The sequence below is a fragment of the Diachasmimorpha longicaudata genome, chromosome 11 (genome assembly GCF_034640455.1).
Source record: "Diachasmimorpha longicaudata isolate KC_UGA_2023 chromosome 11, iyDiaLong2, whole genome shotgun sequence".
In the NCBI taxonomy this organism is placed as follows: domain Eukaryota; kingdom Metazoa; phylum Arthropoda; class Insecta; order Hymenoptera; family Braconidae; genus Diachasmimorpha; species Diachasmimorpha longicaudata.
In genome coordinates, this window is record NC_087235.1 from 2,590,052 (window position 1) to 2,617,825 (window position 27,774).

Consider the following 27,774-nt stretch of genomic DNA (forward strand, 5'->3'; position numbering starts at 1 on the left):
ACCCAGTAAATCTTTGACATGGCTCGAATCATCGTGTCTTATTACTCCTCCAACGACTATCTTTTTACCCAACTTTCTTCATGAAAAAATTCGCGTTATTTCGCAGTGAACATGGATTATGTCGTGAGATTAATGAAAATTTGGGGATAAATTGGTCTTATGTTTCTGTCTGTTTGTATCGTATCAACATCAATCTTTCTACTGCATCTGCACGGGCACCAGTATTGAAGAGTTTTGGATATTTACAATGTACGTGGTATGCTAAAAAATGTGAACAGAAAATTATTTTTTTCATTTCCTCTATTACATGATTAAAAAGTCCTGAAATTAAAATTTATCTTAAAATCAAATATTACAAACTCGTCTAAGAATTTAAATTTGAATTTAACAACATCCTATTAACGTAAACTAAATGAGTGCTGCAGGAAAAAGTTTCAGGACTCCCTGGGTGGATCGAAATTAAATTTCTAATCATTTTTCTTAAATCTTTCTAGTGGAGAAACGATAATATCGCGAGTTTCGTCTATTGTTGCTTCGCAATAACGAAAACTGCCGTCTGGAAGTGATTAACGCGATTAACAAATGAAAATTCTTGATGAGAAGAGATCCACCCCCTCGTGATTATTTATTATTTAAATGAAAATATTATTTTCAAGTAAGTTATTTTTAAGTTTTTCTATTGAAGTATCTTCCTTTAGTGTAAATTCAATGTGTTTACATTTTCGAGAGCGCGTACTTAACGGAAAACCCCTGTATTAAACGGAGAAAATCAATGAAAGGTCACCATATCAGACCGATGCATTATTGAGTACAAATAATAGGTTTCCGCTGACAATAAGCAGGTCATAACCAAGTGCATTATTGCACGCGACTCCATTCATATCCCCCACAGTAAGTTTTCAGATCAGCGAAAGTCGATACGTTCAAAAAACTATTAAAATTCGCGCTCGCAGTCAAATACTGCTCGATTGCTGCTTAAATAATCGACTGAGGATCGACTGACAATCGAATAGCGATCGGCCACTGACTGGCGATCGACCCCTGCTCGATCTTTAATTAATTGATTATCAAGTCGTCATTGATTACCGATCACCCAGCCATTGCAATTCTATTTAATCCCAGTCATGTAATTCTATTAAAAACATGAAAACGAATGAAATATAAATCGTACAAAGAATTATACGAATCAATAGAAAACTAATTAACATATAAAAAAATAATAATTAAACTATATAAATATGAGAAAACAATTAAATAATAATAAACAATTTTTCAAATGTAAACTCCTATAAAAAATGAAGTCAATTAAGAGACTTTGCTTCACCTTCTCTAATTTATTTCAGACTAATTAACGCCTTGTGACATCTCTATCATCAAATTTTCGATTTCGTTATCGCGATAGCACAGTACGAGAGAACATTGCAATGATGAGCCAAAATGATTACCTCAATAAAGTTGAAATCGAGCCGGAGAACGAATGTTGCACTCAAGCTTTGGAGGAGACAAATTATTCAGATGAAGAGGAAGAAGAAATCCATCAACTGACGCAAGCACTGTTGAGCTCAGCACAACGAAGAGGACCTGATGTAGCGATTAACGATTATGACAGCAGTACGGGTGCGTGACTTAAGGAGAATCGGGTTAGAGGCAAATTCCAGAATATGATGAGGTCTAAATGGTCAAGACCCACAGAGTGTCTTCGGAAAAAGGCCGGCGCTGTCACACTGGCCTTTCCCTGTCTCCTTATTTTCTCACTTTACTTCATTTCTGGTCATTATATGGAGTATGATGGGTACTTGCCACACAAATTATATAATCTAGAAGATGGTAAGTTTTATGAGAGCGATGTAATGCGCTGAACTCGTTTAATATACGGTAAATAAAATATTTTTGACGAATATTCGTTTACTTCGGAGAAGTATTTTTTTTTTAATTATATTTCTTTGGCCTAATCAGTGCGAAGGGGGACCTGATTAGGTTTAAATTACGATAATCATATTATTCTAGAAGATGAGTATTTTCTATGTGACTCTGAATGAATTCTATTAATAATTATTTTGTTTTTTAAATTTCTGATTTTCTTGAGAGAAGAATTTTCATGAATTATTATTATTTACTATTATTTTGCTATTATTATTATTTATTTCTTTGATGTTACAAAAATTATTCTTTGTTTCACATCCTCCCCAGCCTCATTTTTGATAAACTATTTAATGCTCATAATTATTGCAAGAGTTTACTCAAACTTATAAATAACATGATCGTGTTCTAGAACAATATAATTGACGCAATTCAAACCTCATCAGAATTGTCATGCAGTTACTTGATTTGAGAAATAAAGAATTAAAAAAATAAAGATTTCCTTGAAGTAAATGGATATTTGACAAAAATAATTGTTTTTCTCCGAATGAGTGACCGTCGACGCATTTTTTTTGTTACGAAGAGACTTCTTATATCTCCCAACGTAACTCATCACTAGTATTTCTAGAACTGACGAGATTAATTATTCAGTAACGATGATATCTCGTGAATTTCGAAATATTATTTTGAAAAAGTGAACTTGAGCAGAAACAAAGCCCTGTTTTTTCTTGCAATAAAATTATGGTTCATTCTTATCAAGTCTATGTCATTCACATAACACATCTGTTATATCTCTATACTTTTTTCAATTTCAGAATTAGTCGATGGGTACTTAGTCTGGAACCCAAAATGTCACATGCTCTCCGAAAACCCCACGGACCCATCGATAATTCAGTACATCAAAAAGCTAAAATTCGAGCCATGTACTCACGGCCCTCTCCTAAGTTTTATTGAAAAAGGTGTAAATGGATCGCACGCTCTAGTTATTGACGAAAAAGTCACCAAAAATTATGAAAAATTCGTCTGCTGCTGGTCTCCAATCACACGGCCTATTCCCAAAAAGCCTCCCACAGGAGAGTGGGACACAAAAATTGAGTAAGAATTTTTCCTCATTGACATCCATCTTCATTCTCTTCTCCCCCTATTTTCAGATCAGTTCCATAAAAATTTCCATTATTATGTTTCAGCTTAGGAAAATGTCAAGATTTCCATAACCGCGTCCAGCTGCCAGCTGGTCTAGAGATCGTCATGCTGTCTTGTCGACTCAAAGGCAGCTCAAAAAATATCCACAGCAAATCTCACATCGTATACGAGAACATTCACCCCATCTTGAATACCCTGAAGGTTCAGAGTAGACTTGACACATCGGAAGCCTCCGAACAGAGTCAGAAAAACCAAACAAATCCCAGAAGAAAGATCAGCATCCTGGTCCTAGGAATAGACAGCGTTTCCAGTCTGAATTTCCAGCGAAGTTTACCAAACACGAGACGTTATTTAACAGCCACTGGTTGGATTAATCTTCAAGGATACAACAAAATGGGGGACAATACATTTCCAAATTTGATGGCCATTCTCACTGGTCAAAATAGTACAACTGCATTTGCTAATTGCAAACCATTTCAAGCTTACGGATTGGACAACTGTCCATTTTTATGGTATAATTTCCGAAATGCTGGATATGTCACTGCTTACGCTGAAGATGTGGTACCTCTGAGCACATTTAATTATCTCAAGGTGGGATTTGTTGATCCTCCAACTGACTATTACCTCAGGCCTTACATGATAGCCACTGAGAAGCTCTTAAAATGGAAAAAACGATTCAATGCAAAATATTGCACAGGACCTGAACTAGTTGTTGACAGGATTTTCGATTATGCATTGAACTTTGCTAAAACATTTCTTGGCTTTCCTTATTTCGGTTTCTTCTGGACAAATACGATCAGCCATGAGGATGTGAATGGGCCATCATCAATGGATAATCACTTTTTGGGAATGTTCAAGAAGTTTGAAACATCAGGAATTACGAATGACACTCTGATGGTGTTTCTGAGTGATCACGGTATGCGATGGGGTGGAATAAGAAATACGTTCATTGGTTGGTATGAGGAGAGATTGCCCTTTATTTATTTAAAACCCCCAGAATGGATGAAGGAAGACCCCAGCGTATTTCAATCACTCAGAATCAATGAACATCGTCTGACTTCACCTTATGACCTTTATGAGACATTTCGTGAGGTGCTTATCAAGTCCGGAGGGGCGGCCAATGCCAGTAGTGGATGTTCCACATGCCAAAGTTTATTAAAACCAGTGCCAATTGAGAGGGGTTGCGCTGACGCTGGGGTTTCCCCTCACTGGTGCACATGCACTGCCTTTAAACCTGGAAACACTGACGACGAAATTGCTAAAGAAGGTGCTAAAGCATTTCTCCAACATGTGGAGAAAACCATTAAAGATTATAGGGATAAAAAAGGTAGAAGACTGTGTGCAAAACTTAGAATTAAAAAAATTCATAGAGTTGATAAAATCATCGATCTGCATAATTTTTCAAATCATTCTATTACTGTTGAGGGATATTTTTACTTGATCGAAGTGACTCCTGGTGGAGGCAAGTTTGAGATCACTATTAGAGTCCATGGAAAGGGAAATTACAGTATTTCTGATGACGATATTAGTAGAATTAATTCTTATGCTGAGAGTGCCCACTGTCTCGATCACGGATACAAACGATTTTGCCATTGCATAAAGTAGCGATGGGGTAGTTGATGGGGTCAGCAGTAAAATCGACTTAGGATTAATCTTGTTATGGGATAAAAATATCATAGAAAAACGGAGTTATGATATTATCCTTAGTATGTGGTTGTAATTGGTAAAAATACCCTTGAATTGCACCTAATGGGGTACCACTGATTTTGAGTAAACTTAAGTCACTCAGTGGTGTTGTATCAAATGAAAACTTTAAATTCTCATCAACGAATTTAGTTGACTTGCCTAAAGATATTAAATGTTAGAGCAGTCAAACATTTTTCTTGAAATGATTGAGAGACTGTTTTGAAGGATCGTTTATTATCGCACCTTCTCATAATTGCAAGTCCATTATCAGAATTTAATGTTGAGTTATATAAAAGACTCATCTTTTTGAAATCAAAGCTGTTGTTCTCTTTATATGAATCGGTTTCCACTTTTTCGAGTAAATTAGGAGAAGCTTTTAATTGCTTTATGGAATTTAATTTTAATTGAGTTAGAGACAGACTTATTTGATGATTTTTATCCCTTTGTAATTACAATTAAGTCTCCTAGAAAGCAAATGATTCTGTAAAGAATTTTTCTTTAAAAGAGAAAAGAAAATGTCTTCATATAAATAAGAAATTAATTAACTCCCATACGCAATTGAAAGGTTCTTTTAAGTCAATCGAAACAGTGAAACCGACTTCATATTATGAAAACATCTCTGATTGCGAAAAGAGGAATACATGACCCATCATTAATGATGGTGGTCATCATGATCATGATCATGTTTTACCGATTATAATGATGATTGTTGAAATTTCTATTTGTCCCTCATTTCATGCAATAAATCAATATTTTATAACAAACACGGATAATATTATAATTCCGGTTTGCTGTGATACTTTCAAACAATAATAAAAATAATTTTTCTGTGAAATTTTGATTCCATAACAAGATTGACTCTCAAGACTACAGCGCTAATTAATCGTAAACGTGCGCAAAGTGCGCATTATTGTTCTAGTGTTTATTAACAAACCACTAATAATTTTTCCTGGATCGACGTCTGTGTTGAAAGAATAGTTATTAAATCAAGCGAGACAATACAATGAGTAATTACAAAATAATGCTATATGAAATGTTGATAATTAATTTGTAAACAATGATGGAAACGGCTATTTTAATTCGATTAATAATAGTGTAGATATAAGCTATTACATAAAGTCATTATTGACTTCGACTTAACCCTTCTCTCAAATTTAGGAATATTCTGAGAACCATTCGATTCATAGGATTATTGAATATGTAGCGCAATTTTTGTGTTCCATCAATAGAAAATTCTGTCAAAGTGGTCACACTTTTCAGGAATTGTGAAAAAGTTTTATTGTTGAATCTATTCTAGTCTATCACTTTGCTACAGAACACGTAACACATGCTATATAGTGATGCTTTTGCGGATTAGGTTTTCTCCTGATATTTTTGCGAAGAACACTTTGTAGAGATGAGTCCAGAATTTTCGACAACAGGATCACTAACTGATTGGAGTTCTTCAAAATATGCCTGCCAGCCAACAGGAAAATTCGCTGTTTTGATTCAATATTCTATAAAATGTGAGATGATGAATTATTTTGTTAAATAAGGTATAAAAAAATTGAATTGACAAAAAAATATTGGAAAATGATGAAATGCAATTATATGGATGAGATTTTTATTGTGTTAAAGGGTGTCATTTTTTTCTGCATATCATGTTTCAGTTAATTTCTACACTGAGAGGGAAATATCATAAATTTTATGGAATATATATTGTTGGATGCACATACTTTATGGAACAATGACCCATTCTCGACGAAATTTTTCATTATCCCACTGGAAAAATGAAGAGTTAAATGGTGACACAATAGAATTTTATCTGATGCAAAAGAATATGTATATATGTATATGATATATGTATTCAACAAGATATATTTTATAAAATTCACTCGGTGAGAAATTTTCAATAAAAATTACGTATCTTTTTCTTAATCCAGGACTCTTAAGCATTTTTTTTCTGGAAATTACACAATTTTTAGCTGAATGACCTTGGAAAAATTACCATCCTGCAACATCAACTTTCCCAATTAATTACGTAATCGGTCAGTGAACTGCATATTCCGTAATTTTTACTTCATATTCCCTTTCCTGTACGATATTTTTCTGTCAGTCGAATAAATGAGACCTGTGATTTCTGATCCTTGAAAGTCTCCTCTTCAACTGACCAACAGCAACGACGTAACTGGGGCTCATAAAAAAGCAATTCTATGACTTCGTGACCATCTGCGTATTTTTTTTTATTCTCACCCCTGGAAAATCACCTTCGAAGATGAAGGTCTCCGTAGAGTTGATATTTTATAAATAATTAACTGATTATTATTTCTCATTCCCATTGATTTTCGCGTCCCGATGCATCTTCCACTCGGAGACACTTCGGTGGACTTCGGTGACCACCACGAGACCGAAGGACTTTCGTATTTACGAAGTATTGCCCGAAGCTTCATCGGGAGTTTTCGTCATTGGAGTCTCGGAGGGGAGTTAAAGCCTCTCCGATTCGCATGAGGGCACCACAGTCAGGTCACGGTTGCAAGGACGTGCAGAGATCACCTCCCGTTGCTGATTGGCGTCCAAGATTAATTAATGAACAGGCTCGGGAATGCTCATCAGTGGCATTCCGTTATAGTTATGCATCCGTCATAGTTAGGAAGGCATAACAATAACGGAAAATTAAAAAGAAAATACGTTAAAAAGAGAAAAACGTTTCGTTATTTAAATAAAATCATAAATCACTGCATTTATTTAATTAAAACATGGCACCAAGTTTATTGATGATTACATAATGTATCATTGACTTTTCAATATAATTTTAGATAAATGATCCCTGAACTGGAGATGTACTGTTGCAGAGAAGACTTCTCGGAACAAATGCATCCATAATTTGATCTTTATACCCGGAACAATTAACTCTGGCATAGTATTCCGATGAATAAAAAGTTAAAAGTAATCCGTTACCAAATGACAGCAAGAGCCAGAGAAAGAGATTACCGAAATTTCTAGGTGTTTTTCGCGTTATGTACACAAGAGGATACCCAATTCCTCCAAATAATATGAACAGCATTGGGTAAAACAACCGAAAACTTATGCTGAGAATGAACTCGTGAAATAAGGCAGATACCGCAAAAACGATGAACATGGCGACGTGCTTATTCCCTGGAACAATAATTTCGTAAAAGTCTTTGTAGAGATATGTATAGAGCCAATCGTGGACTACTATGTTCCAGTTCCGATAAAAAGCGTCGAAGGATGTTGCTGTCCACCAGTCCTGGGGAAAGAGAATTAACGAAATTATTGACAAGAATGACTAGGGAAGTCAGGAAGTTTCCGATTTTTGAGATCAATTTTTTTAAAGAAAGACATAAACACAGTGAGAAAAATAGAATATTAAAGGCAAATGTGATAACAAATATTTGAATAGTATCGGTTAGATAAAATATCGAAATTCGATGAATTTTACGGAATGTAAGCAACAAATGTAAACGTATAAACATTAGTCATGTCTTTATTAAGGAATGATGCATCAATTTTTCTCAATGAAGTTTTGTCTTTTTTATTTTAACATGGGGAGAAATAGCTCAATAAAAATGGGAGACGGGTCAGTAATTTCCGAGTGAGAACAAAGATCCGATAAAAATTGCGTAATTCGGTGCGTACACTAATAAAAAAATATCGTAGATATTGAGAATGCTTGATATGTGTGGACAAAAATGAATCATCTGTCTATAGCTGTTTTCAGTCCATCTCAGTATGTTATAGTTTTCATAATTTTTCTCTAAACACTACCGAAATGTTTAGAATGGTTTTAATAAATAGAACCAGAGAAGAAACAGAAAGGAATGAATGAACAGGAGCCTTTTGTCAAATGGGTCTGGAGTGTGAAATCTTTGGTGACTAAGAGTCAGTTGATCTGTCTGGAGACATCATACCAGAAAGATATACCTTATGCGTGCGATAATAAAGAATTAAAGTTAATAGTTAAATCGTTTTTTATATTATTGAGACAATCCCTATCCATAATCCAATAGTAGATTCTACGGAATATATTTTGTTTTCATGTTCTTCTACAGGAAAATAGAATTCCATTATTTCAACATTTTTAATTTTCATTTTACCAGGGGGTTTCCTATAGAACGTAGATAATGACATATTCGTTTGAAAATGAGCCATTATTCCATTGAAAATACACGGAGAGGAAAATTATTTAAATATTACTTATCAGTTCCGTAATCTGCCAGTCAAAATTACGGAACAGTTACGCTCCTTTTCCAGTGAGCTTTCAGGAAAAAGCATCAAATGTCAGTAAAAAAAGACTTAACTGTTCCGTGATTTTGACTGGCAGATTGCGGACCAGGTACATAATTTCCAAAAAATGTTTCTCTCTGCGTTGCTTATTGCATTCGATTCCGTTAATGTCGTCTACAATAAATTTTGAGATCGGCAGAATGCGATACATTAAAATAACAATTTAAATGTGATGAAATATTCAGGGATTACTTCGATACGATAAATATATACGATACGATAAATTTGAACCCTCATGTGATTGAATCATGAGGTTCCTATTTGGAACCATCAAAATCAACGATAGAATCATACAGCTTTATCACGTAATCCTTGAAAACTGCCCAGATATTTCATATCGACAGGGACCAGGGACTTATTCAGTTGCCCCTATTGAACCACTGAGTGTTTGAATAAATAAATAATCCCTCAGTAATTGTTATCGGACGTTTATTCTCGCTTGCTAATTACAGACCTTCTCCGTATCTTTTACTGAATACCTTTCTGCGTGTGATAAAATGAACACACCAAAATGTTATAAAATCTCACCCTGTAAAATAATCGGTCGCCGAATGTAAGCAGTTCTGCCCAGGCGTTGAACCACGAATGAAGTAGACAGTAGAATCCACACATGTACATACCCATTCCAGGTAGCATTGAATTAAATAATTTCGGGGTGAAATTACGTAAAGTAATCGGGTCCCTACCATAATCACGATATGTTGGAGAGATGAATCTTTCGTAGACAAATGCAACGAAAAACATGACGAAGATGACTTGTACAAAACAAGAAACCACGAAGCTCCATCTGATTTCTTTAGTCCTAAAAAATCCAATTATCTTAATACAAATAGGGATTTTTAATCGAGTGGGGTGGGGGAAAAATCCCTAGAGCTCTAGTCATGATTTTTTCCCTTGGGATTTTCTCTTTTTCGAGTTCAAGGAAGGCGAATGCCAGTCCCTGGACGAACCAACTCCTTTCTCACATCTTCACACTGTAAAATATGTAAATCCCAACAACTTAAAGGATAATAATTACCGTGTAAATGTTTACCTTGGATAATTATCCCGATAAATGAGTGTCGGTGCGAACATGAAATACAGAAACTTGGAGAAGCCAGGATAATTCATTTCTCTCCCCTCCGTGTGTGGTTTGTAATCAATCACTCTGGGACTTGTGCTCCTCACAAAAGCATGGATTTTCATCATCATCCGCACCTGTTCCATCGTCACAATCAATGCTGATGGAGGCGGAAATCTGGCTAGCAGTACAGCCTGAACCGGAATGTACAGAAAGGCTGATTGATATACAATCAACATTGACAACCACGTGTAGTCCCAAATTTCCATCACCACTGAATTCGGTTGAAACTTGACTCTTTGATGAGCCCAGAAGCTGTGACATATGTACACTGCGAATGATGACAGAGTCATCAGAAGCCAAATCTTGATGACTTGGGTGAATTGATCGAAACCGATGAATATCGTCAGGAAACCCAGCTGGACCGTTCCAGTTTCAATGAGATCGTGGGAAATGGTATGTAAGAATAGAAGGAATAATATTGCTGCCCAAACATTGTAAACTGCCTTCAGGTGTTTGCCTTCGTTGAACAGATCCGTCAGCAGTGAATTCCTGGTCTGAAAGCACTTCTCGGGGAGCTTTCCATGCTCCTGCCTGATCCTATAATTACAGGTATGAATTATAATTACAAAAAATCGGCATACTAGACTCTGATGAATCAAAATTACAAATGAAGATATTATCAATAAAAATTCAGGAGCAAAGAAAGACTGCAAAATTTTCCCTGAAACTTGTACGTAGATTTTTGGGCATTACTTCAGTCTACAAAATGAATCTCACTTATTTTCTGCATGCGGAGTGTTCCCTGTAGTTCCTTCTACGGATTCCAACGTTGAAATTTTTTCGATCCCCGAGACGGCTTCGGCAACTACTTCGTTAAGTCGGTGTCCAGCTTGATCGAGGACTTCTCGTATTTTCTAAGAATAAGAACATAGAGAAAGAAAGCAATCAAATAACGTGATTGATAAAGAAAAATGAAGGTCAGGACTGAAGTCATAGACACAAAGACTCTCATTCTCTTGGAAATTTCATATTCTTCCGTAGTTTCGACCAATTACCATTGAATCTGTATTGACAGATCTAATTTTGACAATTTACTCGTCTTCAGGTTGATTCTCACCTGGATGTAAGAACAAAAAATCGTATTTTTTTAATTATAATAATAGCGTTAATCTAAATTCCAACAGTTATTATTATTATTATTGATCAATCTTAGATCACGCCGTGGAATTTCATTGGAATTATAATTTTTTGGTTTTCTTCTTTTTATGCGAATGCTAATGTGTTTTTTTTTTTACAGACAATAGGAAAATTAAAGTTTTTTTTCTAGCGGAAGATGGATATACATACAGCGTGCAAAAAAATGGCAACAATTTTGTAAAAATATATCTTGTAACCAATAATTAAAAATAACTATAAAGCACGAGAGTTTCTACAGGCCAGTGTTTTTAACGTACGGAAAATGTGATTTGTATAATCACTATTTTTCATTCTCCTTTTTAAGGTTTGTTATATTGTAAATATTTATAAAAAAATCTCACCTGCATGCGCTCCGTGACATCTGCCCTGATTTTCGAATTGAGCCTGGGCGATAGTTGGGGTTCATTTTCACAGTCTGAAAGGTTTATTAAAACAAAGATGAAGGACATTGACGAAAAACTGCTGTGAGTAGCTTCTAAGATATGAAAAAACAGATAAATAATTCAATGAAAAACCGAGCGAATTCATCCGTTTCCATTAAAATTTCTATTACTTTTTTATTACGTCCACTGAAACCACTAATGGAAAAAAGAAAGAGAATTTTTTTCTACATATTCATGGTTCTCTTCCGATATATTTTATAGATTTTTGTCTGTTCAAATTGTTTTCTCATTCAATTCAGCTTTATCAGACATAAAGTTTAAAAACTAGACTGAAACTTAATTGAATATTTCTTCCCGCTCCGATAAAAAATTCAAACAACGCCCCACTATAAAAATTTTCCTAAAAAGATAATAAATTAGCTGAAACATACTCACTCATAAAATCGACTCATAAAAATTTATTAAGAATTATTTGTTATTGCCTTTGATAATTTATAATCTCAAATACTTATCTTTAAATTTGCGATTTTTCGGGTCCATCACATTCGCTTATACTTTTATTTTCTATATCATACACAGCCTCAAGCTTACACATTTAACAAATCATTGATAAACAAAGAAAAATACTATTTTTACCGAGTGAACTCGCACTAAATCTCTACACGACCAAATACGCGAGACGAAAGAGACCGATTATTCCATCACACCACTCGACTACCGCAATTTCTTATCCCCCGTTTTTCATAACATCCCCACCCATCTAATTTCTCTATTACTTCGATTTATTACCAGGTCCATAGACAGAGCTTCACTTCACTGAGTGGCAAAAAGTGTTTTTTACGCGCTCATACACTGAGAGAAAAATATCGTCGATTCTATGGTACGTGTGAAAATAGAATTTCATTGTTTCAGCATTTTAAGTCTTCATTTAACCAGTGGGTTCCCTACAGAACGTAGACAATGACATTTGTTTGAAAATGACTCATTATTCCATTGACAATATCTCCTTGCATGTGATTCCGTTGTTATCGTCTACAATAAGTTTTCAGATCGACGGAATACGATACATTAAAATAACAATTTAAATGTGATGAAGTATTCAGGAATTCCAAAGGAACATACGATAAATTTGAACCCCCATGTGATTAAATCATGAGGTTTCTGTTTGGAACCATCAAAATCAACGATTGAAGCAGACACTATAATCACGCTATCTTATCTGACGCGTTTTATAATTTATTTTTGACAAAATAAAAATTCCCATCCCGAGGGATCGACTATTATTCATTCTCCACTTCGACACATAAAAATTAATTTTCATTATTAATACAGAAGGTGTCCTAATTTTCCTGGTGGTACGACATTAATTCCACGGTCTACTCAATTTACTAATTAATTGACGTTATTAACAGTTATAAACAAATGGTGAAGTGGCGTGATATGCATGAATAACTGGCCAGTGTTCATACATGTCTAATTGGTATATTTTTGAGGAGAAACATGAGCCCAATTATTTACTGTACTTCAGCTGTTATATTTTTACATTAAACAAAAATCGATTGTATCATAAACTGGACATGAAAAAAAAATACGCGAACATTCCGGTTCCACTACTTTCAATTCATAATTTTCAGTGTTCTTCTTTTTTTAAATAAATTAAGCTATGAAATCCAAACACTTTAAATACTTTCCCCTAAGGGCTGTGCCCCTCATTTACTCCATTTGCCAGCCCCCCCCCCCTCCACAGCACTGAGTGTTTGAATTAATAAATAATCTCCCCATTTACCATATTTTCGTTTCACTGCACTTTGAAAGATATCAATAGATGACTAATGATAAGTCAACGTTCACTTTTGTTACCTTTCATGTTCCTCAAAAGCTTTGTTGCTCCGTCCGAACCAACTCCAAACCCACTATTGGCAATTTGTTGTTTTATTCTTTAAGATAAAAGCGCGTCGAACCGATTAACGCATCTACATTCGTCGCTTTCGATATCTTACTAGAACTCGAACGGATATTTTTGCTTTGACATCTTTTTAATCTCTGAATTAATCTATCGGGCTTGGGATTTATCAGGCTACAGCAGAAACCAATCTTCCCATTTCAATATTTTCAATTCCACTGGCTTTATCAGTCATCCGAGATATGAAGTGTTATTTTGTTTTACAAAAGGCTTATGTATTGGCTACGAGATAAAGTGCACGGTATAAGTCGCGTATGTCACTTATTTGATTAATTAATTGACAATATACGGAAGCTATTGATTGTTAAAATTACTTACCGATAGATAAATTGCTGATGTTTAAATTTCAGGTCGAGTGTCGAGTAGACAAAGCATGAAGGATTTTGGAACTTGCCATCAGACCTGAAATCTCCTGATAACAATGATAACTATTTTTTGGAATTTTTTTATATTTAATTTTCACTATTTTTATTGTGCGAGACGAAACGCGCTGTAGTGATAAAAATCAGGATTGAAAATTTCAAAATTAAATTAGGTCTTAATTCAAATGAGTCGACTTAGACAGTTGTGAACCAACGAGGAATCAGCTGGGTGGATTTTCGAGATATCGATAGTTTCAATATGTGTTTTTTTATAGTAAGAATATGGTAAATAAAACAGAACATAGAGGTGATACGAAAAAAATTAAATTTTCTGTTGCCTTTTGACAGTTTTAAAATGATAATGAGTGACATTTCCATCTTAGACTTCCAATCTAATGAATCGAATAAATGATGAAAATAAAATAAATAAAATGAATAAATAAATAAGATAAATAAAGATAAAAATCAATCAAAGGAATTATCGAGTAGTTTTTATATTCTTTAATAACATTCTTTTATTGTTTTCATATTTCTTCACACTTCCGTTGACATTATGAGACTCTTCCAATATTGTTTCCTATATGATCATTACTGATTACTATAATTTACTCTGCGAGTGACGCATACTTCATAAATAATTTATTCTCATTCACACAACTTATATCATTCAGTCATTCATTATGAAACCGGAGATTTATATTTTTGGTTTTTCTTATTGCATACAAAAAACAAATAGAATAAGATAGACATTTTATGGAAATAATATTTTGGTCGAATGCGTAATTCTTGTACCTGTGAACATGTATATTTGTTTCTGTAAAAAAATAAAAACAAATGGAGAAAATGTCAGTTCAGTTATATACTCCCCAATAATAGAACACTCGACTCTAACCATTCAAATCATCTGACCAATATTCACAGATTATTCAATGTGGTATCAAACAGGATTTGAATTCATCATTTGGATTTAACTGGAGATACTGAAAGGGTAATGATACCTACTGTGGCCCTCATATAATTTGTAAATAGTCCAATATATTTTTACGAAACTTTAAACATTCATGGCATAATAGAGTGAATTTTGTGTTGTCGGTGGAGGCACATTGTTCGGTTGTTCCTTGAAATTATTCGCAATATTTTCGCCAACATCATTTGCCTGTGTTCCTAGATCATGCGTTCGAGTGCTAGCAGCACCTTCGGGTGCTTCCCTCTTGGCACTGCAGGATATTCTCGGCTCCTGATTTTTTGTCGGCGAAGAAACAACGGACGATGCCGAAGAAGATGACGCATTACTAAGATGCCCATTAAATCCTGTCACAACAACCGGTGTCATGGAGACATTCTGTCCGGGCATATCAAGTGCTGACCTCGCAGGACGTTCTACATACACATATCCACCCGTCCTGGACGGCACCATCGTGGTATAAGCAGGAACTGATCGCACATCATAAGTAGCATATTCCGCCGAATGCTGATGATGTTGTAATTGAAGAGTCTGCATGCTGATACCTGGTGGCCTAATTCCCATGTTCTCAGGACGATTTAAATGAAGATGAAGACTAGGTTGAGGATAGAATGGTGGTGCCTTAGCCACTGATGCTTCACCATAATATCTCGGAGACTGTTGATCAAGTTGTTGAACAGGTTGTTTGAGACGATCTGATTCAGAACGATTTCTTGTAAATGGATAACGCTCAATATGGCCTGTGTAATTAGCAGATGGATGAGGTGGAATGATTCTCTGGATATTTTGGTATGTTGGATCAGTAATTCCGTTGTAAGGAACAAAATACATCGTTCTATAACACTTATTATTTTGTACTGGAACACCCTCGGAAGGATAATTAGTAATAACAACTGGTCTTTTATTCTTCATTGGCAGTGTACTATAAACACCACTGCGATTATCATGAAAATGTTCGGTATTCTGATCATATCGGCAATCAACACCTTTTCGAATTCTCTTGGGTAAAGTGCTTTCCAAATAAGAACCACGAGCAGTTGTCTCCTGGACTGAGACCGTTGTTTCAGCGATAGTCTGATAAATGTCATCAATTTGCTTTTGCATTGTATTTATTCGCTTTATCGTGTTATCGTGCCCTCCAGTTAGTTCACCAGGTTCTTTTCCCACGGTGGCGTGCTTTTCAGCATTTCGGGCATCGTAGTAAGCCCAGGGGGCAGAAAAAACCAGGGGTTCGTTGGTCAAAGTGGTAGGACCCGTTCGGGAACGTAATTCTCTGACGATTTCTGTGGTGGATTGGAACCGGGGTTTGATGCCACGTACAGCCGGGCGAGCCTTGAATCCATAATCGTTGAGTTCATCATCCTCATCATCTACAGAGCCATTATCTCGATTTTTCGAAGGCTCCTGGTGATCCTCTGTATCGTATTTTCGTTTAAGCCTCTCCGTTCGAGTTCTATCCTGTTCAACAAAAGCCAAGAGCTCATCTGCTGTTGCGTCTGATGAATCGGGGCCAGCTCCTGTTGGTGTACCTTTAGTAATATCAGGGGGTCCAAGAGTGTTCATATAGTTTCTCTCTTCACCTCTCAAAGCTGCTTCGATATCCTCTAAACTGTAAGAGGAGTCTGAGTTGTATCCCACCGAATCCCTGTCATGAACAGTCGAGGATATGTGGTAATAATCTTCTCGGCTATCCATACCTGTTGATGTAACACATGAAAATGGAGTGAATGCTGATAAAAATTGTTTTCTAGAATTCGTATTCATCTTTAGGAAGTTTGTCTTGTTAAAATCTCTCATGACATTCGTTCCATTTCCTATTCCCAGGTCTGGCATATTTTCCATTTTCTTTTGACTCAGCAGATCAGTTATTTTATTGTAGGCCGCTTGATGCTGATGATGATGGTACGCCAGTGATGCAGAATTATCCTGTGAATTATGTGCCGAATGCACGTGCTCATCTCCAGATGAGGGGACTTCATTCAAATCAGAAGTCATTTCACTAGATTCATTTTTTGGTAAATCAGAGGTATTGTTCCCAGTATTGTCGCTGTCCTGATCAACGCAGGTTAATCGTCGAATTCTTTCTTCTAATGTTAAGTCTTTGCTTTTGAGAGTTTTCTTCTTCACATCGTAATTGCAAATGAGACTTCTCCGAAGAGCATTACGCTCGATTGTACGTCTTATCGCTGACGAATCACTTTCGGAAGAGTCACTTCTTGAGCCCGGCATTTTGGAATGTTTCATGGAATCGAAGAGCTGAAGACTCTCAGTTGTTAATAATAATCTTTGAGCCTCTGAGCTATCACTGTCAGTCCCTTCGTCAGTCGACAAAGAAATGGCTTTGGTTGAGATTGGAGGTGGGGAAATAAAACGAGGATCGGGGAACAGTTGGCGGACTGCAGAATTTGGTTTCAAGCTGTTGGTTACGAGGGATACATTACCCAGTTTTAAAGTCAGGGAGAGTTCATTGGCATTCGCAAAGTCTTTACTGCATTCCTCTGATTTTGAGGGAATGGTCTGTGTTTCTTCTTCAGTTTCACAATCCACACCATCCTCGTCGGTTAATTTTGATAAACTTTGGGAATCGAGTAATGATGGTGTGTCAGATTGACCTATCGAAGAGCAACAGGAGTCCTCGCTGATCTCACGGACTATACGACGTTCAGTCACAGTTGTCATCGTTATCGTTTCCACTAAATAGCGTTGGTGGAGGTCTGAAATCAAAGAAGAAGATCATTTTCGTGAGTATTACGGAATGATTGTGGATTTTTCTACTGATTAACAATTTTGGTCTTTCAGAATATCAGGAAACATAATATATTGTGGGGTAATATTAGATATTATGTGGATATTGAGTGTCTGTAGGACTAACAAAGTTGATAATAATTGTTCACGTGTAAGAGGGGGAATTTATAGGGGGTTCCATATTTTGTGACGTCATAGGAAAGTGTTGGATAGGTTTTTTGGATTGGGTAGGAAGGGAACCAGGTATTTATCAGACAGCACTTTAGGCGCGAATGACAGTATAGCAGATCAAGTGCAGCTGTCATCACTGCTGGGTCTGTGGTATCAAATTTCAAAAGGGTCCAGGACTAGTTGAGTGACTGCAGTCATGACAATAGCGACCACAGGGATCACGTCGTTTTCCAAGAGGATTGTCAATGGAGAGAATTCAGAAGGAGAATTTTTCCAAAGTATTATAGAGAGGGAAAAATTTTCCACGAAGATTGTTTCCGGGAATTTTTCCACGAAGATTGTTTCCAGGAATTGTTTCCAAGGGGTAATATATAAAAAAAACTCTGGTCCAGGGTGAGGGGAGTCGTCGCTCAGGACAAGAATAAACCCTTTAATAGACAGAACATAAGTTCCAAATGGTTTAGAATTGCAGCTGGTGAAAGTACCTGATTTCGTTTGTCGTAGGGGATCACCAGTTGCGTTGAGATGATCCTCAGCGTCTTCTGCTGCAGAAACGTTAGTCTTCTCAGTTGTCGCTCCGATAGACTCCTCCCCGCCATCTGAAGAAATAAAATATTTTTTGATAATTGAGTTGATAAACAATCGTGAAATTTGTTGTTTTGATGTAATTTGTTTGATTCTTTTCATCACTATTTTAAGTGTTTTACGTTTGTAAATTAGAACCGTCTGGGAGAGCTGCCAAATGACGATGTTTTTAAAAACATTCTATTGATTTTATACATTCGATACAATCGAATGAAATCGATAATGTGAATGATTGACGTTCTTCGAACGATGGTATTGATTTCTCATCGAGATTTCGTTACGACGTACCCCATTTTAAAAAAATAAACAATAATTTTTGGAAGAAATGGAGATTTGGTGGGCCTGTCGTCTACATGAAGAGAAAAATTGTTTAAAAATCATGTGACTGTTCCGTAATCTGCCCGTCGAAACATTATTCAGTCAAAATTACAAACGCCTTCCGCAATTTCGACTGAATAATTTCATTTCACCGTAATTTTTACCGAATATTGTTTTGACTAGCAGATTACCCCAAGGACACCTAATTTTTCAAGAATTTTTCTCTTCGTATACTCGGAAACAAATTTTGGATAAAAAATTAGCCCTCTAGAAAGGGAAATGTGGGACGAAATGACAATCCACCATTTTTTAGGTCAAGTTTTATTGGAAAAATTAGACTTGAGAGACTAATTTTTGTGATAAGACTACCCTTCGCCCCCTTATCGTCCCCTGAAGGTCAAATTTTTACCTAAAATTTCTTTTTGTGTACTTGAGTGACCTTGAAATTTTCCAATTTCGTTGGTGAATGAGCTAAAATATTATGGACCGTGAAAAAAGTTTTAGAGACAAGCCCACCTGTACGTGTGTCAAATTGGATTTTGATGACTACATTTTAATTAATGTAACACTCAAACAACATAAATTAAAAATCGTTAATAACCAGAATTTTTCATTTACAGTAATTATGATTACGTTTCACTTGGGGTGGAGTTTCGTCCCGATTAGTCTAGCAGTTCCTGCGATAAAAAAGGGTTTTCGCATGACTTTTCTTTATTACAAAAAGCTAATTAAATCTCAAATTACCATGAAAAATATTAGATGTACGTGTTTTCATTTTGAAAGGCAATATTTTCTGACCAACTTAGTGAACATTGGGATTCTAGCGTCACAATGCTTCGTATATGCACTAATTTTTACGTATGTTATTTCATTAAAAATAATTATCTTATATTGTTCATTCAACTTTCATATTTAACACAGAAATTCACATACAAAATAGCAAATTCTTCTTTAGATTGCGTTTCACAATAAAATTTTCTTTGCCAAATATTCATTTACGTGAGAAAAGTATTTGTTTATTCAAAAATATACTTCTTCAATTGAGTCATCGCCAGAAGGGTCTCATTAGGCCTTAATTGCGGCAATTATACTGTTCTGGAAACGACTGTAATGACCTTGTTCCGTACGTGTTATTAAAAAACACTGAGTGTTTGAATCAATAAATAATCCCTCCGTTTTACCACATTTTTCTCTCAGTGTATCAATATTACATTTCCTGAAAATTGATCAACCACACTCAATCGTGGATTATTAATTAAGTAATCATTTTAACGCTCAGAGATATACATAGAGCTTTTTAAAAAATATAAATCGTTTATATTTCATCTTGACTTTCCATGAATAATAATAATTTTGGAATTCGTCAACGAAAACGCTCTCAATATGCGCCAAAGCAAAACACGTGATAAAAATGGTAACATTGTTGCAAAAATCGTCAAGAAAAGCAAAACTAAAAAGAAAATAAGTTTTGTTGGATCGTGGGAATTCCAGGTCACGGTTGTTGCGTGTCGAGGTCATTAATCTTTTGTTGAAAAGAATCAAAGCTACCAATGGAATCTAAAATTTCTACCTTAAAAATTTCTCACGTTTTGTCTTATTTTTTTAAATTAAAATATGGTATTATATTCATAACGTAACAATGAATGAAAAATGGAGCAATATTAGAAACCAGATAATATATGTATGTATATAAGCAGATGGAAATAGAAATTGGATAAATCGCACACTCTAAAATGTATATTTTGTCAAAAATTATTATTTTTTCTATATTTTTCTTATTTTTTCAAGTTTCAGGCATTTTGGCAGAAAAGTTAGATTTGTGAAATAGTAAAAGACTGCTTGGAAGGGAATCTAACCGCTGTGTTCCGGTGGAAAAGGTGTGGACAACCGGAAATTCAAAAATTAACGTCACGCTACGGTGCAGCTCATCCGGCTCGTCCTGGCCTTGTGAATATTTGAGGACGGAGATAATCGAAATGATATTATAAATACATATATGCTCGCTCAGCCAGTGTTACCCGAAACTTACGAAGCCCAGTTAACCACGAAATCCAGACTGTTAATGTATTATTTTTATACAAACTTTTCATGTATCAGTAACCAAGTGGTAAAACGAAATAAGTTGACGTATCTGAGTCGAATTTTTCAACGATATCTTAGACTCCGAGAGAGATAGCGAAATTGTCATCATAACATTTTTTGTAGCTCTTGATTCGCTCCATAAAAAAGGTCTTAATGAACATTTTGCTATTTCCTCTAGTTTTTGATATATATTCATCAAAAACTCGTCAATAGTCAGAAATTACTTATCTCGTTTTGCCACTTCGCTACTGATATTATTAACGATCATTTTAATTTGTCATATCGCGTTATAAGCTAAATCTTATTAGTTCATTAAGTTTCTAAAACTCTATTACAAACCGATGATGTTATTTTCTTTAGTTGAATGAAAATAAAATAAAAATAAAAATCTCATGTCCTAAAAATTTCCGATACTATTCAAACTTTGTCCAAACAATCGAGAACAGTCAACATTATTTATTAACATTATTATTATTTAGAAACATTTTCGACTTCTCCAAAAATCATTTTACTCCGAAGAATATTTTTGCGAGCGAACGTTCGTTCAAACAAAAAAAAATATCTCTTTCTATCGCAGAAAACCAAAAAATTGAGTGGTCCTTTTGCCCTATATTTCCCTAACTGCACCCTGACTGTCCTCAAACCCTAAAAAATCCCTTTTCTACCACAATAACAATTGTTAATCTCTCCTTGAATATTATCCACATAACAAAGTTCATTTTCTTAGGAATTTCATTTCATCATAAAAATTACTGACGTTAAATCCGGATAAAAAAATACGGAACGACATTTCGCGAATGCGGAACGTAAAATTTCCCAAAATTGTCCATTGACGACGAAATGGGCGAAATTAATGATACACTGAATTTGCGAAACCTGTTTCCGAGGGACTTAGATTTTCCCTCAAAGATATGCAATCGGCCTTCTCATCTTCGGCTCAGACGTCGCGAGCTTCTGCGAGGGGGGTCACCGGGGGGAGGGGGGGGGGGAGTCAAGTACCCTCTCGCAGAAGCTCGCGGTGTCAAAGCGAGTATTGCGTCATGACAGTCCACTTCAAGTAGAGCAAGTCAACGTCCGAGGAGAGTCAATCACTCACAGCAGTTCACTCTCAAACGCCAGATGTTCGGAGCGAATACAGAACTTCACCGCACCCTCGACGCGTTCTCATATCTCTTAAACTCCGGTCCAGCACTCCATTATCATGTTCAGCAAGTTGCTCTAGCTATTTATAATATAATTATAATATTATTACTAGCGTAATATAATCTGGTCAACAAATTCAGCAGCAAAGTGGTAAAACGAGACCAGTCACTTCTGACTAGTGCCCAGTTTTTGATGATTATCTCGGAATCTAGGGGGGATAGAAAAAATTTCATTAGAACGTTTTTTGTGGAGCGAATTGAGAGCTACAAAAAATGTTCTGGTCGAAATTTCGCTATCTCTCTTAGATTCGGAGATATCGCTGAATAATTGACTCAGAGATGAGCCAAACTGAGATTTTAGAATCTTTTCTTATTAAAATTGTTAATCAGATGTCATCAAGGGCGAGATCCACTGAGTAGTAGTGTGACCGAGGCTTGTAATGTATCCAGTTTATACAAGAACACGTCTGCTCCCAAACTCACCAGCTCTTAGCGTAACCCAGGACTCACGACGAGGACGTGGCTGGCAAGAGTCCCAACAATACCAAAGATGGATAGAAAATTCGTGAGAAAAAAAAAAACAGGCAGACCATCGAACTTATCTGACAGAAGTGATATGACACTTGATTTGCCCTCGATTACTCTATTTATTAATTATTATTATTACCAATTTTGTTGGTAATATAAATACTTCCGATGGATCCGCATCAATTTTATCCCACGCGGAGAAACCCGAGTGGAAATTTTCAGCTCTGAGTCAGGACTTGCTCAGGTCAGGCCTAAATATTTATAAACAATTACGTAACTTAAGTTTGTTTACCGATTACAAAGGTGAATAAGATAAATTGCGCGACGATATCGCAATTTTTCATAAGAAAAGTCCATCAAAATTACGGAACGCTCCGAAATATTTCTGTAACATTTTCGTAAAATTTCATGGAGAGAAAGAATTTTCAAAAATTATTTGATTGTTCCTTAATCTGTCAGTCAAAATATCCAGTAAAAATGACGGAACAGTTACGGATTTTTTACTGAACGTTCCATAATTTTACTGGAACGTTTTCGATTTTTTTTTTAAAGTTAACTGACAAAGTGCGTAATTATTTCGTAATTTTGACTGAATACTGTTTTGAATGGGAGATTACAGTTCGTAATTTTTCAAAAAAAATTTCTCTCCACATTCGAACTTACGAAAAAGTGACATAATTTTTATTGATTATTTTTCCCACCCAAATTTCAGCCAATAGAATTGCACCATTTGTTGATATTTTGTATAGCCTACCTCGAATATCAGCGATTATTTTTCCCATCCAAATCTTGGCCAATAGGATTGCACCATTCGACGTTATTTTATATAGTCAACACGGTATTTCAGCGGATATTCTTGGAAATTTCACTGGAAATTTTGCATGTTGATATATATAAAAAAAAACAAATGTTGAAGTAACCCTCAATTGTATCTGACAGATTAAATGGCAATTCGTTGAAAATTATGTCTCATGGTGCAATTCTATCGGCCAAGATTTGGATGCAAAAAATAATCCCCCGAATACCACTCGAACTTCGAAATTATCTGATATTTCCCTCAAGGTTCCCTGCAAACAAATAAGCTCGTCAAGTTTTCCAGAAAAATCACTCGCGCTCCGCGCTCGTGATTTTTAAACTGGAAAACTTGACACGTTCATTTGTTTGCAACGAACCTATCGGGAAATATCCGATAATTTCGGAGCTCTTGTGGTATTACATGCGATAATTTTTTGAATATTTTGGTAAACAAACGACACCTAACCAAATAAACCTCTTTTCATGTCATGGCACAATTCTCTTGGCCGAAATTTGGATAGGAAAAATAATCCCCTGAATACCACTCGAGCTTCAAAATTATAGAATATTTCCCTCTAGGTTCCCTGCATACAAATGAAGTCGTCAAGTTTTTCAGGAAAAATCACTCGTGCTTCGCACTCGTGATTTTTTAGCCTGAAAAACTTGACTCCTTCATTTGTTTGCAACGAATCTATCGGGAAATATTCGATAATTTTGAAGCACTTGTGGTATTATATGTGAATATCAATTTTATTTATCTCTGTGCACATCACAACAGACTGCACCGAGAAAAAAATATCGTAGATTCTACGGAATATATTTTGTTGTATTCTCTTTTATATAAAAATTCCATTGTTTCAACATTTTAAATCTTCATTTCACCATTGGATTCCCTTTACAGTCTAAATAATACCAGATTCGTTTGAAAGTGAGTCGTCATTCGATTGAAAATATCCAATTGAGAACTCACTGGGAGACTGAAGAATTGAAACGTTGAAACAATAAAATTTTATTTGATACGAATTTTAAATATATTCAACAAAATATATTTCGTAAAATCTACAATATTTTTCTCTCAGTAAACGAGTTCCCCCGACTATCGAATACTATTTTTCAACTGGATGTGTGGGAATCAAAGCCTTTTGCGTACGGAGTGTGCGTAAAAGGTCGTTTCCCACACACACTAAGAAAAAAAAATTTTTGTGCCAAAAATATTTACTAACTACAAGTAAATTTACTCAACATTAACATGTCTAATGAGAATATATGTATACACACATATATGTATATATATATAGATTTACTTGTGGAAACTAAATATATTTGACAGAGGGATTTTTTTCTCGGTGCACAGTGCGTTGAGAAAAAAAAATATTTAATTGCAAATTCTCCTTGTCCCGTATCTCTGGTTTCACTTCCATGTTAGCGAGCTCTTCATTTAAAATTTCCACGTGCACGTGCGCGTGCGCATGCGCATCCCCGACGAGTTCTAGCGATTATTTGAAGAATACAGACAGAATGGAAAGGAAGTTGCGACTCCTGCGAATTGACAGGTTCTCACGAGTTTTCTAGATTTTCTGATGCTCACGTAATCTAGAAAAGTAGTCCTTAGGCTCAAGGAATCACGCTCGTGATAAAATATGTAGGTCAAACCGAAATAAAATATTGCACCCGAGAATGGCCGGAGATTATGGAGATTATTGTCATAATTCATTGGCTCCCAGTGGTATTTCAGCGGAATACTTTATCTAGGGATTAGTTAACTATTGACTTCATCAGTGGAATATTGGATTATCTGAATGTGGTGGTGTGTTGGTGACTTTAAGGAGTTATTGCCGACATCCTCTCATTTTTCAAATTTCTAACGAACTTCTGAAAGACCGTAGATTAAATTAACGTAAACGAATATGCCATATATATTAAATTATTTATTGCTACCGATTAGTCTTTCTCCTTCGAGTATCTTCATATTCTGTCTCTCTCTAAAATCTCTCTTCTGAAATTAGAACTCTCTTTTGGTTTTCCTGAAAAAATTCATTCATTCATTCTATTTCCAATATTTTGACGTGTCATTTTATCTTTCCAATTTTGTAATCGTTTCTGTCAATAAACAATTTTATTATTTCTTCGTTATTACTATTCAACAGCTCACGAAATATCATCATCGTGAAGGACTTTCTCAACTTTCTCAGTAAACTTCGCAAAAATTTATAAAAAAGAGCGCTCGACGACGAAAATTTTTCAAAATTTTTAAGTTCTTGAATAATTAAAAAATCTAAAAATAGTATATTATGTCACGTTAATCGGATTCATAGGTTTCGAGAAATTCACAAAAAACATAAACAAATACAAAATATTGTCAATAACTCCTCAACAAGTTTTCAGCTGTTTAGACTCGACAGTAAGTTCCAAAGATATCGCAGCAATAGTTTTTCCATTTTTTTCGCTTCTGTATTACACCATAAACTTCTACAAATAATTTCTTCAATACTCCACGACGTCCAATTCTAATTAGTCTCTGCACTGAATGACAAGAATAAATTTGCCTCTTTTTTCTACTTCAAGTTAGAAATACATCTCCCAGAAACACCTGCACCGAGTGAACTTCCCCCTACTTTCCGCCTCGTTCACTTTCCTTTTCCCACACATCTCCCCACCTGAAACGATGATAATAACTCTTCAAAATTCCCACCATATTCTACACACTCTCCCCTTCTCTGATACCTGTAATCCAAACGTACATCACAACAGAAAGGTCTTCTTATATCCAATAGACAAAAAATATACCAGACTAACCAGCACTGAGAGAAAAATATCGTAGATTTTACGGAACGTATATTATCTTATTCATATTCTTTCATACAAAAACAAAATTTTTTCAACATTTTAAATATTCATTTAACCAGTGGGTTCCCTATAGAGCGTAGATAATCACATATTCTCTTGAAAATGAGTTATTCTTCCATTGACAATGTCTTATATCATGCGTGTCATTCCATTGACGTCGCCTACAATGACAATTTAAATGCGATGAAGTATCCAGGGAATCAGGGAAAAAATCATACGACAAATTAAAACCCCATGTGATTGAATCACCAGATTTCTGATTGAAACCATCAAAATCAATGATGGAATCATATAGTTTAATCACCCAACCATTAAAACTGACCAGATATTTCGTATCGTCAACGACTTGTTCCACTGGTACCATTGAAAAACCCTGAGTATGAATCAACAAATGGTCCCTCGATTTTACAAAATTTTCCCTCACTCTGAGGAAAGAGAAAACTCACCTAAAGTGCGCTGTTGATAATAGTTGCACTCACCGCAAATATCTCCTGTGCACATTTGTTCATCACCCAAAACCTCACACGATTTATCATCATCGCACACATCCTTATAACCCTCGGGTGGACTCAATGTCTCCTGTTCATGTGATTGGGAAGTACTAAGTGTTTTATCACCACATTCAGCAACTGCCGGCTCCTCCGGGGAGTCAGCCTCCTCCTCATAATCATCAACTTCTTCCTCATACTCGTCCTCCTCGTCTCCCTCATCCTCACACTGTGATTCCTCACTGTTAATACATCTCTCACTGTTATTATCATCACCAGCATCAACATGGCCATGTCTATTGACACCATAATACGGATCAATTCCACTTGCCAAATGCCTCGATAATTCAGCTCTACACTCGTTACAATTACCAACTCTTATCATTTCAGTCTCTTGACAGTAGTCACACTCCTCTTCATAGTCAGCACAACACTCTTCTTTGATGAGGATAATGTAATCAGCCGCGAAGGATTCATTTAATTTTTCATTAATTGCAACACGATTTTTGTGCGTGCGCTGTTTACCCTGGCCAGGTTTTTTCAGGATCGACTTGACGGTCCGGGTGACTGATGGTGCTTCACTGTGTTCCAGCTCCTTCATCGTGTAATTTATGTCCACCTTCGTTATTGGATCTAATTTTCATAAAATATATTACAGTGAAGAATATTACACTCTGACAATGCAGATAATCTCATAATTACACATTCACCAGCACAACATGATGAACAACTCCAGCTGGTCTAGTATTCAGGAACAATTTCATTTGACATTTGTCACTGTACCCGAGGTATCAACAAACGGATGTCACTAATTAGCTGGTAAATTCAATGACATTTGACGTTCCAGAGTCACTGGGATGTCGTTGGAAGCCCGATGATTTTGGCAGTTTCACTTGTCCTGTGACAATGAGTGAAAGTATCCAAATGTCATTGTCGTTCCATTTGGATTTATCCAGCCGCCATAAGTCCAATTTCAACTGACTGATCACTGAGCCAACACAGTTACTATTTCATCACAGGTATCATTCTGGGTAGAATGTGTGGGAGTGAGAATTACCCCTCTTTTTCCGGATATTGAGCACCTCCAGTTGGAGAAACTCTCCCTCCACCAAGAGTTTAGGGACTACAAAAGCAGTACTGCCATCGAACCATTCCAAGGTTGGTTCGG

General features: G+C 35.7%; 3 protein-coding genes and 1 long non-coding RNA gene across 9 annotated transcripts; 2 read left to right on the forward strand and 2 right to left on the reverse strand.

Moving 5' to 3' along the window:
* The first annotated feature begins 9 nt into the window (after positions 1-9).
* LOC135167555 (uncharacterized) lies at positions 10-6,633 on the forward strand. Of its 2 annotated transcripts, none has more exons than XM_064130863.1 (4): positions 10-249; positions 1,344-1,827; positions 2,676-2,955; positions 3,048-6,633. In XM_064130863.1, the coding sequence occupies exons 2-4, from the start codon at positions 1,662-1,664 to the stop codon at positions 4,606-4,608; spliced, it is 2,007 nt and encodes a 668-aa protein (XP_063986933.1). In that variant the 5' UTR covers positions 10-249; positions 1,344-1,661; the 3' UTR covers positions 4,609-6,633. The 2 variants fall into 2 exon arrangements, with proteins under 2 accessions (XP_063986933.1, XP_063986934.1); XM_064130864.1 differs by lacking the exon at positions 10-249 and adding an exon at positions 293-655.
* A 760-nt stretch (positions 6,634-7,393) lies between these two features.
* Positions 7,394-13,664, reverse strand: LOC135167560 (sterol O-acyltransferase 1-like). 3 transcript variants are annotated; one of them, XM_064130876.1, is made up of 6 exons: positions 13,477-13,664; positions 11,575-11,648; positions 10,814-10,950; positions 10,007-10,633; positions 9,502-9,775; positions 7,394-7,936 (listed from the first exon to the last, which is right to left on the reverse strand). In XM_064130876.1, the coding sequence occupies exons 1-6, from the start codon at positions 13,481-13,483 to the stop codon at positions 7,481-7,483; spliced, it is 1,575 nt and encodes a 524-aa protein (XP_063986946.1). In that variant the 5' UTR covers positions 13,484-13,664; the 3' UTR covers positions 7,394-7,480. The 3 variants fall into 3 exon arrangements, with proteins under 3 accessions (XP_063986946.1, XP_063986945.1, XP_063986943.1); XM_064130875.1 differs by lacking the exon at positions 13,477-13,664 and adding an exon at positions 12,128-12,319 and having other exon boundaries at positions 11,575-11,647; XM_064130873.1 differs by lacking the exon at positions 13,477-13,664 and adding an exon at positions 12,128-12,319 and having other exon boundaries at positions 11,575-11,656.
* Positions 10,946-14,415, forward strand: LOC135167569 (uncharacterized). 2 transcript variants are annotated; one of them, XR_010299883.1, is made up of 4 exons: positions 10,946-11,159; positions 11,334-11,537; positions 12,409-12,496; positions 13,930-14,415. It is a non-coding gene; the product is annotated as an uncharacterized LOC135167569 (long non-coding RNA). The 2 variants fall into 2 exon arrangements; XR_010299882.1 differs by having other exon boundaries at positions 10,946-11,537.
* A 12-nt stretch (positions 14,416-14,427) lies between these two features.
* LOC135167551 (uncharacterized protein) lies at positions 14,428-27,699 on the reverse strand. 2 transcript variants are annotated; one of them, XM_064130851.1, is made up of 3 exons: positions 26,598-27,699; positions 18,307-18,420; positions 14,428-17,619 (listed from the first exon to the last, which is right to left on the reverse strand). In XM_064130851.1, exons 1-3 carry the CDS (start codon positions 27,205-27,207, stop codon positions 14,993-14,995), a joined length of 3,351 nt encoding a protein of 1,116 aa, XP_063986921.1. In that variant the 5' UTR covers positions 27,208-27,699; the 3' UTR covers positions 14,428-14,992. The 2 variants fall into 2 exon arrangements, with proteins under 2 accessions (XP_063986921.1, XP_063986920.1); XM_064130850.1 differs by having other exon boundaries at positions 26,565-27,699.
* Positions 27,700-27,774: the final 75 nt, after the last annotated feature.

What these genes read in the sequence shown, in the direction of transcription:
- LOC135167560 (XM_064130873.1), bottom strand. Translation starts at nt 12,156, where the DNA reads ATGGACCCGAAAAATCGCAAATTTAAAGA. An exon ending in AAAAATCGCAAATTTAAAGA is followed by an intron (nt 11,657 to 12,127) that starts TAAGTATTTGAG and finishes TGTTTTAATAAA; the next exon opens with CCTTTCAGACTGTGAAAATG. An exon ending in TATCGGGATAATTATCCAAG is followed by an intron (nt 9,776 to 10,006) that starts GTAAACATTTAC and finishes TGGATTTTTTAG; the next exon opens with GACTAAAGAAATCAGATGGA.
- LOC135167555 (XM_064130863.1), top strand. Translation starts at nt 1,662, where the DNA reads ATGATGAGGTCTAAATGGTCAAGACCCACAGAGTGTCTTCGGAAAAAG. An exon ending in ATTATATAATCTAGAAGATG is followed by an intron (nt 1,828 to 2,675) that starts GTAAGTTTTATG and finishes TTTCAATTTCAG; the next exon opens with AATTAGTCGATGGGTACTTA. An exon ending in GAGTGGGACACAAAAATTGA is followed by an intron (nt 2,956 to 3,047) that starts GTAAGAATTTTT and finishes ATTATGTTTCAG; the next exon opens with CTTAGGAAAATGTCAAGATT.
- LOC135167551 (XM_064130850.1), bottom strand. Translation starts at nt 27,207, where the DNA reads ATGAAGGAGCTGGAACACAGTGAAGCACCATCAGTCACCCGGACCGTC. An exon ending in TTATCAACAGCGCACTTTAG is followed by an intron (nt 18,421 to 26,564) that starts GTGAGTTTTCTC and finishes TTATTTCTTCAG; the next exon opens with ATGGCGGGGAGGAGTCTATC. An exon ending in CCTACGACAAACGAAATCAG is followed by an intron (nt 17,620 to 18,306) that starts GTACTTTCACCA and finishes CTTTGATTTCAG; the next exon opens with ACCTCCACCAACGCTATTTA.